The sequence below is a fragment of the Eublepharis macularius genome, chromosome 7 (genome assembly GCF_028583425.1).
Source record: "Eublepharis macularius isolate TG4126 chromosome 7, MPM_Emac_v1.0, whole genome shotgun sequence".
NCBI lineage: Eukaryota > Metazoa > Chordata > Lepidosauria > Squamata > Eublepharidae > Eublepharis > Eublepharis macularius.
In genome coordinates, this window is record NC_072796.1 from 22,510,406 (window position 1) to 22,524,631 (window position 14,226).

The 14,226-nt window shown below is 42.9% G+C and overlaps 1 protein-coding gene across 2 annotated transcripts in view; it reads right to left on the reverse strand.

Annotated features, from left to right (window-relative positions):
* Positions 1–14,226, reverse strand: part of CDH18 (cadherin 18) — a 284,990-nt gene that overhangs the window by 20,983 nt on the left and 249,781 nt on the right. For both annotated transcript variants that reach the window (XM_054985367.1, XM_054985366.1), the window contains exon 8: positions 2,852–2,973. In XM_054985367.1, coding sequence (XP_054841342.1) covers positions 2,852–2,973 — 122 coding nt within the window. The remainder of the gene's footprint in view (positions 1–2,851; positions 2,974–14,226) is intronic.

Below are 14,226 nucleotides of genomic sequence, written 5' to 3' on the forward strand. Positions count from 1 at the left end.
ACTTTCCTCAAACCAGAACTTTGGGGAAATGGGCCAGGAATCCCTGTTGGACCAATGATTCCAATGACTCCAGCATGCCTCCCTCAAACACCTGTAAATGTTCATTGGGGAGGAGCCTGAACAGCACACTTGACTTGCACGACTCAGAGCCAGAGGGGTCCTACTCAGCACTAGACATACATAGATAGAAAAGGTCTAACTGTTCTCTATTCCAAGTGTTATCCACACTGGAGCTGAGTAGCAGTTGGGGAATCTGACTGTTGAAGATAACTAACGTTTTAATACTAAAGGCCATAATTTCATTTCTTCCACCTAATTGTGTCAACTCTTCTTACATTGTTGTCTGCCTGCAGGAGATATCCTTATCAGTTTTTGCATATGCAAATTAGCATTGAATCCTATAACACATGACCAAAAAAAAAAAGGTAGGGCAGAGATTTGCCCTTATTTGCAATATAAGTTGCTACATGTTATTAACTTGCAGACACAAACTGGACAGCCCTTGTGAAAATGAAATTCAAAGTTAATGGGGGGGGGGGTCTTCTTAAGGTGAAACGTTTACAGAATTTTGATGGACGCCAAAAGCATTTTGATAAATCAATCAATGGTTCTCAAGGTAGCCCTTCATGCCCTGAGGGGAGAAGATCCACAGAAGTGGGACATGCTGCAAGACTGATGCAATGTAATCCCAGTTACTCCAGGGAGAACTGATGAGGATATTCCTTCTCATTCATGTCTCAATGGAACTGTGATTCTGTATGTGTGTAAGATGTCTGCACCACTCAGAGCCAAGCTACAAGTGACGCCTGACACAGGTTGGACACTTGTCAGCTTCCCTCAAGTTTTGATGGGAAATGTAGGCATCCTGGTCTTGCAGCTGTAATGGAAAGCCAAGCTGTAAAACTAGGACGCCTACATTTCCCATCAAAACTTGAGGGAAGCTGACAAGTGTCCAACCTGTGTAAGGTGTCACTTGTAGCTTGGCTCTCAGGTACTGCACTATTTTCACAAGCATCTCTGAACTGAGGCCAGCGTTGCTGACTCAATACAAAAGCAGTTGATAGCTTTTTAATTGTTATTTGTATCGCCAAGCAAAACTATTAAATCAGAACAAGAGTCACACCAGAGTTTATGTTATATCCTCTGTTGTAACTCTAGTGAACTGCAGGATAAGCAAAGACATAGCAGCTAGTTTATTTTGTTCCACATAAATATGAAGATGAAGTGTTGTAAGACATCCTTATAGCACTGGGAATAAAATACAGAGTCTGGAAAAATAAAATCTCTGCAACGCAGATTGCTACATTGAAACTAAAAACAAAACCTCATTCTCTTAAATTGGTACATTTGTGATTGTGTATTTGCGATGAAATTCTCTGGATTGTAAAACCAGAAGTAACTCCACCATTGCTGTCTCTTATCCCAAAAGCAGAGTGCCGATTGTATCTGAAAACATGGATTTGTCTTGGCCCAGAGTTGTCAAAAGGAAATATAGACCTCAATAGAAAGAATAATGAGGGGAAGTGCAAGCTGAATTGAGCACATAAAAAATTGACAGGCGAAAAAAAGAGCAGAGATGAGGAAGGAAAAGAGACAGAAACAAAAGTAGAGAAAAATAGAGGACCAGATCCTGAAAAATCTAGCTAGAATTCCGTAAAAAGTCATGTATTGTAGGATCTTGAAAACATATTTTATAGAAATTTCCCATTGCTATTCAACAGCTAGGCAGTCGGTAATTAAATCTGAAAACCTTCATAATTAAATCCCCCCTCAGACCAAACAGAGATGCATAAATAGGCAGAGCTAACAAATGGCAAACAGTTTGCCCCTCAGATTTATGTCCCACCTTTATATCCTTATGTCCCACCTTTCTTCTATCATAGAACCAAAGTAGTATATGCAAGGCTCCTAGAAGATTCTCCTGTTCAGACACGGACTAGACTCATGCCCTCTCAGCCCAGTGAAAACTTCTCCTTTCCCTCTGTTATGTGGCTCTTAAGCTATAAATGCCACTTTTTTAAGAATAAAAAAGCACTTGTTATGACCTTTAAAATCATTTATGGCCTAGGACCCACATTACAAAGGACCGCCTCCTCTCATAGATCCCCATGTGCCAACTTGCAGTCCTTAGCAGCTGTTGCCCCTTCTTAAGGAAGCCTGCCTGGCCTCAACCAGACAGAGCCCCTGCCCTTTCCATTTTAGCTCCCATTCTGTGAATAGGCTCCCCAATGAGGTAAAGGGGGCGCAATCTTTAGACATTTTCAGGAGGAGCCACATGGCCATTTTAACTGTCAGGGCTTTTAATGGGAAATAGACTTCAGCAAGTTTCATCTCTGTGCTCGGATTCACGCTTGTTTTCAGATTTCTGCATCCCATACCCTATTGTTCATTGAATGTCTTGGTTGTTGATCATACTGACTTGCACTGTGTAATCTGCCTTAGGTCTCAGTGAGAAAGGTGGACTATAAGCAAACTAACAAACAAAAATGAAAAGACTGCAAGCATCTTTTGGGTGGAGGGGGGGGGCAGACATATCCAGGATTTTGTTCCACTGATTTTAATTTACATGTTTTAATTGTGCCTTGGGATCTGCCATGAGCCACAAGGAAAAGTGAGATATAAATACTGTAATAAGGTAATTAAGCAACTAAAGGGCAGCTGCAACTGTTTCCACTATGAAATGTTTCGCCAAGTTGAGTTCCAGCAGCATCAGAGGATTTTGTCCTACAGGGAGTAGGGATTTTATCCAAGCTGGCCATTAATCGGAATCTGGCCATTAATCGGAATCTCCTCTTTGACCCAACCAATGCACTGTTTCAATATGACACCGAGTGTGCGACTAGGGTGTTACCTGCCCAGGCTTTGCATTCTCGCAGACAACCACGTCATAGTCTCCGGCAAGCTCTGGAGGGTTGTCATTGACATCAAGGATTTTAATTCCAACAGGGACATGGCTCAGTAAGCCAGGACTGTCTGTAAAACACAAAACAAGAAATGATCCAGCAGCACTTTCAAAAGGCATCGACAGCATCACAAACTTGTCCTCAAAGCAGTTTGCCAGACTGGACTACAAAGAGTAGCAGATTGGTCTGCTGTTTCAAACTGACGGCTTGTCTGAAGGTTCCATATACTACAGCAGAACCACTGCAGGGATGACAACCTTATAAAGATGCAATTTTCTGAGCCTTGCTAGCTTTGTGAACGGTGAATTCAAAGGCAAAGCTTCACTGTTAAATGAAAGGAGCGGGACATTCAGCAGGATTTGAGCCCCGTGACACTGTAGAGACCAACAAGATTATCCGGGTATAAGAAGGGAGCTCTGGCTCTCAAAAGCTTACACCCCGAAAATCTTGTTGGTTTCTATGATGCCACTGAATTGAAATGGTGCTGTTCTACTGCAGACCAACATGGCTACGTACTTAAAACTAGGAACAGCCAGGATATTATTTGGTATTCTTGAACATCAGTGGGAAAAGAGTCCTCAGAATCTATCACATGCTGCCTGTTTGTAGATGAGAATGCATCAATTGGCTTAATTTGATGCCACAGCCTCATATCAGAGTCGATGAACAATAACCAGAAATAGATAACTGGTCCCTAAACCATGAAAAGGACAGAGGAATTCTAAAAGAGGTTGAGTCAATCTGTCTCATGGGGTTTCAGATTTAATGGAAGGCAATAATGTTGCCATGTTATTACCATCTAGCAACCGTGCTCGTGTGAAAAAACACAACAGACCCTAGAAAACTGATTCGGCAGACCCTGTCCTGGAGGCTAGCAGGAACTTTGCAGCAGCCTGGAGGCCAGAGCGGGAGGGCGCTGAGGGGAGGTGCAGGGAGGAGTGATTAGGCTGTTGATTTGGTGGGACCCCTCCCAGCAGCCAGTGGGCCTTCATCATGGCCTTGAGGCCAGAGTCATCAAAATTGCATCTGCATGAGGATAAAAAGTGAGTCGTCACCAATACGGCTTGCCTTTTATATAGTAGGATAAGAAATAAATAATGAGTTATGTTGGACTGTCCTGCCCAAGCCATTTCATGTTCAGCTAGTCTGTACGAGCACCAGTGATTTTCATAAACCAGATATGCACATTGTAGTGTATATCTTGATTGGAATGTCAGATTAGGATCTGGGAGACACAAGGCAAGTGGAGGACATTCATGCGGTTCTGTGAAGATCCACTATCTCTTTGCCATAAAATAGTCTTCCATGTATACATCTGCTGCTTATGTTTCAAACAAGCTGTCCCCCATGGGCATTCTTAGGTATCGGAGATGATGATATTGTGCTAACCCACTGCAAGCCAAAAAGGAGGATATGGATTGTTATATAAATGTTAGAATTCCATGAGAATATTTTTCTACATTAGAAGTTGCACATTAGCATTCTTTTATTTTAATCTATCTTAACAACACTGTCCTAGAACATTCCCTGTTGCAGATAAGTATCTGAAATAGGGAGGTTTGACCCCTATCATCAAATTTAGTATAAATTCAAAAGCACATTAATGCAGATTTTAATAATTGTTATAAACATGTACAGTTGGCTTAGTTGTACAGTACGCATAATTAAGCATTATCTTTCTTGGTGATCTGTTGTGAAGGAGGAAACCTCCCTTTTCGGGAGAGCAGCATTGTTAGTATAAATAAAAACCATCTGTCAGGATGTCAGTTTAGCTAGCCAGGGTAACGCCATCTTGGAGTTGTTATTTCCCAGTGTTTAACCTTTCTGAAGATTTCCAGTGTTTCTCTCCTGCAGGTTCAGCTGCTTTCCCAGACTGCTGTTATCTACCCAGACTAAACAGCGACCTTGGGACTCTTGCTCCTTCCCAGGCCTCCACAGACAAGCTGCAAAGGGGGAGGCAGGGAAGGGATGTTTGGTGTATTGCTACTTCTAACTAACATGTCATTCTCAACAAAGCCTTTGTTCAGCCAGAAGCTACCCTGCCTCTGGAATACTTATGGACACCTGTACTCTGAATATATTCTTTCAATAAAACCTTTGAGCCAAGAAACCTTGACGTTCTTGTAATCAAGGGGTGGGAGATGAAATCAAAGTAACTGGATTTCCATAACCTGACACCATCTTCCTCACATTTTGTTCTCTTTTGGGGTATTCTATGAACCTAAAAGCAAAGTCTGGCAGGCCCTGACTCTAAAGTAGAGAAAATATACCAATATCAACCTTGCATCTAGAGGGTTAATATGTCAGCAAGTGGTAAAATTCTGGTGTGGCTGTACCTTCAAAGAAGCAATCTCCTGTAAAACTACATGTTTGAACTGTCTGTTATTTAATCATGTCAGACCTTACCATTCAAGTTCTTTGTTCCAGAGCACACAAAACAATTCATTACGTATTGATCTAGCTTCAGTTCTGTAGATGTATAGGACAACACTGTTCATTTTTTTTTTATTATTCTTTCAAAACGACCTCATTCTTTCATTTGTGCATTGTAACATAAATGTCAATGGAATGTTCAGTGGAAGAGACAGACCTTTTCTGTTGTTGAAAGGCTGTGATCATAAAAAGTCGTTTGTTTAATAGGAAGTACATAGAAGGAAACAGCTAGAGTTGGCACAAGGTCCACAGGATCTTTCAACTCTCTTGATCAAAGAAGCCTACCTACACTTTTATAATTTCTAAATGTCTTTTTTCCTATCAGGAAGGACAGCCCCATTTCTCAAAGTCCCTTCCCATCGGCAAGCTCATAATCCAGCTGTCCTAGTTTTCAAGGAACAGCTTAATTTTTATACCACGTGTCACAGGTAAGAGGGGTCATGGGGGGCTTATCTACACATGGGTGTTCCCCCAGGGGTCCTTTATCTCCCATACTCTCTTCAGCCCTGGAGCAGGCCAGGGCCTTACTGGCCGCTACCACTCTGGTCTGGGAGTACAACTAGGGAGGGCACAGAGCACGCTCCCCCCTCTCCCTTCAGCCTTCCTAAGACTGTCTGTCTACTGGTGAGGATGTTGCCAGGTGATTGGTCGAGCTTGAGGTGCGAAGACCCAGACAAAGTAAAGCAAACTGCTTTATTAAGCAGGATCAATTACTAAACAGTAGAGGTGCCAGGTCCCCATAGGCTCCCAGCAGGAAATCCTGGCACTTACGTTCTGAAAGTGACATCATCACTCTGGCTGCTGGAGTGCTCCCACTCTTTGCACATGGCCGGCCTGTTTGGAGCCAAAATTAGCCCCCGTGGAGCAAGGGAGCACTCTCATGGCCAGTGCAATGTCACTTCCTGAAGTGAAGTTGTTGCAGCCTGCTGGGAAAGCTTTGTGCTTGCCTGGGTTGCCTACTGGTGGCAGGTGATCCCCAGATGGCTTGCCACTTCCCACTGATTGCCAGTGCTCCTGGACTTGGTACAATGACATCACTTCCAGCTATCAGCAGGCACTGGAGCTGACTGCTGGGACTTTGCTCACCGCCAGTGATCAGCTGGGGACCCTACTAAACAGGTGGGAAAAGAAAGATTTGCAAGGAACAGTTTAACATTGGCCCATACTGTTCATGGCCCTTCTTGGGTCCAACCTACGCTCCTCTCCTGCTGGTGGTGACTAGAGATGGGCATGAACAAGAGAAAAAAAACATGAACATGATGTTTGTTGTTCATTGCCATCCACAAACAGGGACTCACAAACAACCACGAACATGGCCCTGTTTACAAACATGTTCGTAGTTGGCTGTTCATGGGGGCTAGCAGGCTCTCCTCCAGCCATCATCCAAGTCAAGATCCCTACTGCACCACTCACAGAAACCTGACCTGAGCAGGCACCAGGAAAGGTATCAATAATAAATAATAGCTTGGCCCCAGAGCCTGGCAGCAGCCCTGCAACTTGAAGGGGTAGATCCCTATCCCACCACACACAAAGAAAATTCAAGCTACTATGCACTCTCTCTGTCAAAATGCCAACAGCAAATTTCTCCCTCTCTACTGTCTGCAAACAAAGCCAGAGCTGCCCCACCCCACCCCGTTCTTTGCTCCATTGTTGTAACAAACTTGGAGCTCCACACTTGAAAGGAAGACCTGCCTATCAAGCTAAATTGGGCTTAGATTGGAGTTTCCAGGGAAACAGCAGGAGTTCAGACAGAGTTCAGACAATCCCTGCCTAAGTTGCCAAGGGAATTGATTGCAGGTGCCAGACTGTCTGGCTTGACAAACGAGTCTTGCAATGACCACCTGTTTGCTTAGAATGGGGTCTCACGAACAGCTTGTTCGTGAACAGCAGTTTGGGCTGTTCATGGCTTTTTTTTCGTATTGCTGTTCGTACCCATCTCTAGTAGTGACCTCTCCACTACTCTGCTCCTGGAACCGGGTTGCCAGGTAACTATATCCTCCTGGTGAGGGTGGGCCCTGTACTCACCACTGATATGATCTTCCCAGCCGCAACACAAAGATGTCACTTCCAGAATTGACATCATTACACTGTGCATGGAGGAAATACTTCTAGGATTGTTTGTGGCCAAAATTGGCTCACATGAAGCACAGGAGCACTCCTGTGTGAAGAGCAATGATGTTGCTTCAGGAAGTGACATCATTATGCCCTGTTGGGAGTGCCCCACCATGTGCTTGCCCAGTTGTCTGCCAGTGGTAGGTGATTACTGGGCAGCTTGAAACCTCCTGCCAATTGTCAGTGATTGGTGGGCAATGGGGCAAACCACTGGGAGTTCACCCACCACTGGCAAGCACCTGGGAACCCTGTTTTGGGAGAAGAATATAGAATGCCTTCCTCCTTTGGGGGCCCCTATATTATTTCTCCCAATCTCCAGCTTCCTTAGTGCCAATTGGCTTTCCTTTTCCTTCAGTTTCTGTTAGTACTATTCCTAAAGCTGGAAAAGATTTTGGGAACTGTAGGCCTGCAGGGGATTTGGCAGTCAGGCCTACTAGAAAATGTATTCTAAAGCCTCAGGCTTCCTTGAGGGCTATAGGCCCAGGATCATGACACTGCTCTACAAGCATATGGCAGTTAAACTTGAAGCCCAGAGTATGCCACTCAGAAACATAAATATGAAGGCCCAGAAAATAACTGGAAAATTTTGGTAGCAAAAGAGCTTTTTTTTCCTTTTGAGGACCCCCCCCCCCCATTTTTCCTATGGAATTGGGGGGGGGTGATAAAACCCCTCCTGTGAACTTTTGTATTTTGGAATGAGAGAAATGTTGTTAAAAAGAGGTTTGACCACTCAAAATATGCAGTATGAAGGTTTTTAAACACTGTTTAACAGTTCAATGCTTTCAGTGTTAGCAGCATTAATTAGATATCCAAATATTCTGCTAGCCTTATTATAGCCACCTGAGACTGTTTCAGTCCAAATGACACATATTCTTTTCTGTGCTACAAAATTTGGAGTGTCTGTTTTCAACTTTCCTGTCCCTCATACGACAAAAACTAAGATTCTCTCTACACAAAACATCTTACATGGGGACGCTCAAGTGTAGGGGGATGCAATGTTAGCCGAGAAGCATCGTTTAAAAAGACAGAACTTTTTAAAAACGATAGAGCTGTCTCTCCTTATGGAGCATGGGTGCACTCCCATGGCCAGCATGACAACGTCACTTCCAGCCTTTTCTCTGGCCAGATTTAATGTTCTTCCTTCAGCCATTTTATCTGGTAGATTTCACGGGATTCCTTATTATAGCAGGTGTTGTCCTTGTCTGATGGACTGTGTTGAAACTGTTTCCCATGTTCTTCTCCAGTGCTCTTTTTATCTGGCACCACGCCGGGATCATCTACATCCTATATTAGCCCAACTTTCAGCGTTTTCTGATGATTTTAAGGTTCAGTTTCTGCTTGACAACCCAGATGGGGAAATAACTGAAATAGTAGCAAAGTTTCTCTACAGTGCCATGGCTATACGCCCTGACAAGTAATATTCTATACTGGTTTTGCTGTACTGCTGCCCTGTTCCTATTTGTAATTTTAATCTCATTCTGTATGGACTCATTTCTGTATTTAAAATCTTCTATTTTTATATATGCCAATAAAGGCTTGCTTGTGCTTGTGCAACATCACTTCTAGAAGTGATGTCATAGTGCCAGAGTGCGCACGTGCTTTAGGGAGCTTGAGGTAAGTGCCAGATCCCCCATCCCGCTGGGAGGGTATAGGGACCTGGCAACCCTAGTTCAAGTGGGCTTCAGGAGGCAGGGAGGAGGTGGGCAAGGCATAGTCCACAGATGGTAGCCTACTTTTAAACTGGTCCTTCCAGCTGTCCCCTTAATACAAAGTTTCAAATGCCCATTTTCACTCAATAAACCTCTGTTAAAGGCACAGAATATTTTCCCCATAACCAGTGCACAACTTTAGCTTCACAAAACGTCACTTTGTTGGTGGCGCTTCAGTTCCCAACTGCTGAGAGAGATGCTGTAGCATAGCAGTTAAGTGGCTGAGCTCTGAGCCAGCACTAAGCTGGTTTGACTCCTGCTACTGCCATGAACTCTACAGGTGTTCTTGGGTAAGCCACTCCTCTCAGCCTTACCAACTTTGTTCGCCATTATGAGTGTGGCACTAATCTGTCTAGAAGGGTGGTATATAAACACATTTTTGTTGTTGTTGTTATAAGTAGTAGTGAATATATACCTGCTTTTAAAGCATTTTATTCTAATTACTACCAGTGCAGACTGTATAAGCTCTAAACGGGCTGTAATCAAGAACTCAAGATAGAAAAGAAAAAAATGCGCTCCCTGCCCCAGATACTTGCAACCTCAGTATACCAAGCAGATTCTAACCATTTCAGACTGCAGGCAGGATATTACATTTTTGAAATCCATACTACCACATGTAAAAAACTCTGCTATGTAGATGACTAGCACACTAAATATGGGCTACCAGTTTTCTCCCTGATGTTCTGGCAGTTTCCTTGGAGGCAGAGATTTTGGGGGGATATGGATAAATGTTCAGAATTGAACATGAAGTGGTACGCTTCTCTGCAAAATTCCATCACCATATTCTGCTTCTTTTGCAGGGCAAGCAACGCAGGCAGCGCGGACAGGGAGCAAGGTATCCTTTGGACCACTGTGTGCTGCCTTGAGAGATTGTCTCAAGGCAATACTGTGCTGATCTATTGTAAAAGTAAAAAGTAGGAGTCTCCAGGAGAGATTCATAGAAAGCAGCTGCACTCGAATGAAGTTAACCTTGAAGTAATCCACCTAACAAAAATCTCCACCAGGACATGGAAATAATGTTTGCACTGTCACTGCGTAGGCAACCATCCAGAACTCTCTGCCAACTACAAAGCAGGTTAGGTGATTAACATGCTGTAACAATTATCAGAGAGAATGAATTTTACATTATCTGCTCAAGTTGCAACCCTGTAATGTTTGAACAATGGAAGGTTGAACTCATTTGCTTTAATGATCTAATAACAGTCATTAAAACCATCTGATAATTTGCTGGTTTGGGAATACCAAAAGAATGGAAGCAAAACAACAGAAAACTGGGGTCCTTCTCACTCCCTTCCCTGCCCAATTGAGTTTTAAATTGACTTGTAAGAAATCAGGAGACTGAGAGTTGGAAGGGCAGCTATGAGGGAACGAGAAAAGATCCTTAAGTGTAAGGAAGCATCACTGGAAACCAAGATCAAGATAATTCGTATCATGGTATTCCTCATTACTATGGTTCTCTCCACACAAGACAAAATACACTCGAATTATGCAGGTAATTCAAGTGTATTTTGTTATTTGAGTGTATTTGAGTGTAATTTGAGTGTAATTTAAGTGTTTTGTCTCGTGTGGTTTGACCCTAAAGTTGGACAAGAAGAAACCTGACAGGAAGAAAGTTGATTTATTTGAAATGTGGTGCTAGAGGAGAGTTTTATGGATACCATCCATAGCCAAAAAGTCAACTAAGTGGATTCCAAATCAAGTCAAGCCTGAATTCTCCCTACAAGCTAAAATGACAAAATGGAGGCCATCGTACTTCGGTCACATCATGAGAAGGCAGGACTCACAGGAAAAGACAATAATGCTAGGAAAGATGGAAGGCAGTAGGAAAAGAGGAAGACCCAGATGGATTGACTCAAAAAAGGAAGTCATAGCCTTCAGACTGGAAGTCCTGAACAAGACTTTTCATGATAGAACATTCTGGAGGTTGTTAATTCGAAAGATTTCCATGCATTGGAAGCGACTTGACAGCGCATAACACATACACACAATCCTTTCAACAATGTTCTGTAAGATTGGATCGCATGCACCTCCCTACCCACTGAAGTTACATAGAGAGCCCTTGTATGTTAGATCTGAAAGGGTATGCAGGCCTTCCTTCTTGTGACATCTAGACTTTAGAACTCTTTCCCCTGGGGTATCAGACTGGCTACCCCCCCCCCCAAGAAGTTAAACAAGAATATCAACTTTCCTGGAACTAGAAAAGGATATGGCGGTAAAAAGACTCATGTTACCATGACAGCATTCCCCCCCCCCCCAATTTCTCCTCCTTCTGGACTACTATACCAGGAGACCTGGACCTCCTACTCTTGGGAGCAGCAAAACTTCAACATGGGAACAGAGTTCCCTTTCCTTCAAGTTTTTTTTCCTGTTTTCATCCATAAATTCAGCAGTTTGCTCGAGTGCAGGAGGTCTAAGCGTACATCACAACACACTCAGAGGATCTTCAAATGAGGAAGTGATTCCTAATTTTTCTACCAGTACCTTATGGTGCAAAGGATCCAATCAGCTTTTCAACTCATGAAAAAGGTGTGTGTGTGTGTGTGGGGGGGTCCCTTGACCACCAAAAAAGCAACTCAAGTGATCATAGGATCTGCTTGAACAAATGGGGGCTGTAGCAAACAGAGGACTAAGGGAAGATGGAGCAAAAAAGCTGGCTGGATACAAACCTGTAACTCCTCACTTTATTCAGAGTTATGCAGCTGCCGAATTTTACCTTTGGACCAACAGGTGTATGAACAACCAAAGAGTCTGCCTCTCTCAGCAGAATAGCTGAGAACCCTGGCCTGCTGTTTTGCATGTTTCCATCTTCTTTGTTTTGATTAGAATTCATTGCTTCTACCCCAGAGTGCCTGTTGGCTTTCAGGGATATTGTACTGATAGCGTTTGCTTAGAATTGTTTTCTGTTCCCCCGGCGGGCAGTGTGGAAGATTTTATTCATATAACAGCAAGCTGTTACTTTTACACGCGCACTTTCCCTTTTGGAGGCAGAATAAGAAATATTAGATGTTTAAAACAAAAATCTGCAAAACTGGGTGGGGAGATGTCTTTAATTGTTATTTACATTGCCCTGGCCTTGAGGATTCTCAGTGTCTTATAAAATTATACAGTTGTTTTCAACCTTTTTTCCTTTCTAGGATATGCTAGAATGAGATCAAAGCTGCAGATGGAGGCAGCAGCCTTTCCCATAGTCCTTTTTTCTTACACTTCAGCATTTCAAGCAGCTGGTTCTAAAGAAAGCCAGCAATAATCTTATGTTTTCCCGCTCCAGGCATCTCTGTTGTTCTCAGATCTCTTTCTTTGCACCTGCTCAGTATATTTGCTGCTCTGCAGTCTAGCACCTTCTTAGAAAATGCATACACCATGCAGAAGAAAGGTCCCGGATCAGATTTTGCCACCAATTCATTCAGTATTGGACTAATAACATCCTTTCCTTGCTGGCAAGCCTGTTTAGTAATTATGTGCTATGCAGACATCTCAAAAGTACTTTCCCCCCTTCTCTTTCAGATTAGGTATGCAGGGAAAGTGACAGTTAAATGTATATATTTGACAATACATATGTTTTAGTTATTCAATGTGGCTTTGGTGTGACATTGTAATATGTACTTATAAATTAAATATACAAAAGACTCTTGAATTTTACTAAAAATAGAACAGTTTCTTACATAACAGGGAAGTTGTTAAAAATTAACTCATTATCAACAATTCTGAATTTTTCACGGTGTATACCTGTTTTTACTGTCCTGCATGGAATACATTAAGAAAGAAAGCCATGGAAATGGATTTATGAATTACCATGATGAACACTCAAGAAAGAATTGCCAAGTTGGCTGTGATCTTTTCGCTTTAAAAATATGACTTAATGTCACTAACGTTCACTACTTTGCTTTGGGAAGCATTTCCATACATATTTCTGATTTCACAATTGCCTAAAAGATGGCCAGTGCAGACATAACATTTCTGATGTTTTTACCGATAGTTTAGGACGTGCTGTGGGACTCCCTGCTGCGCCCTACTCTGTATAAATTCCCTCTCCCTCTCATGTTTGTTTTATGAACGGCGTTACATTGAAGTGCATAATGATAGTAACTTAATCAAGGATTTTCCTGTTATCTGGATTGACATACTCCAAAACCTGCTTTTAGATATTGGTTGTGACCATAAACCAGGTTAGCATTCATGGTTAATGTGATGCTCTACAATGTAATGCTACATCATCGCTCAAATCATGTCAGCGAGATGGATCATACTGTTACCGTGCATCTATAATAATAAAAGGATCTGTGTGCCCATTTGTTCAATTGTGGCAAACACAACTCAATAGAAAATAAAACAAGGAATCTCAAAATTGGGAGTTCCAGTGGGGGGGGGGACCCAAAGGGTCTAGGTTATCTTCCGTCCTTCTCTCCTCTGTTCTATAGCAGGCATAACTCGTGAGAAAATAATGCTAGGTATTTGAATACAGGCTACCGACCTCAGGATGATGATGGGAACTGAAATTTCAAAAATGAAGGGATGGGAAAACCTTGGACCAAGTGATCTCCATGATAGGCAACATGTAATAGAGCTTTTAAGAAACCTGTCATGTGTCTCTAATAGTCAAATCCACAATCTGCCATGGAAGGATGCTGAGAGCCTTGCTACAAGTGACATTTTGCACATGAAGGATAAAGGATCATTTTCGCAAGTCTTTCTGGGAACTGAAGTTCCTCTCCCCCACCGCTTTTCCTTTTGTTCCTTCCCCTCGCTGCCTGAAGAGATAGAGAAAGCCTGCGGCAACAGCAACTTTTGCAAATCGTTTCTCCAGTCACAAGCCTGCTCTCATTGATCTTTGGGGCAGGCAGCTGCAACTTTCTCAGCTTTCTCTGGAGCATTCCCCCCCCCCCCCCCGCCGTAAGACGATTTGCAAAAGCTGATGTTGCCGTAGGCTCTCTCTGTCTCTTCAGGCAGCGAGGGGAAGGAACAGAAGGAAAAGGGGTAGGGGAGAGGAACTTCAGTTCCCAGAAAGACTTGCGAAAATGATCCGTTATCCTTCACGTGTAAAATGTCACTTGTAGCAAGGCTCTGAGTGA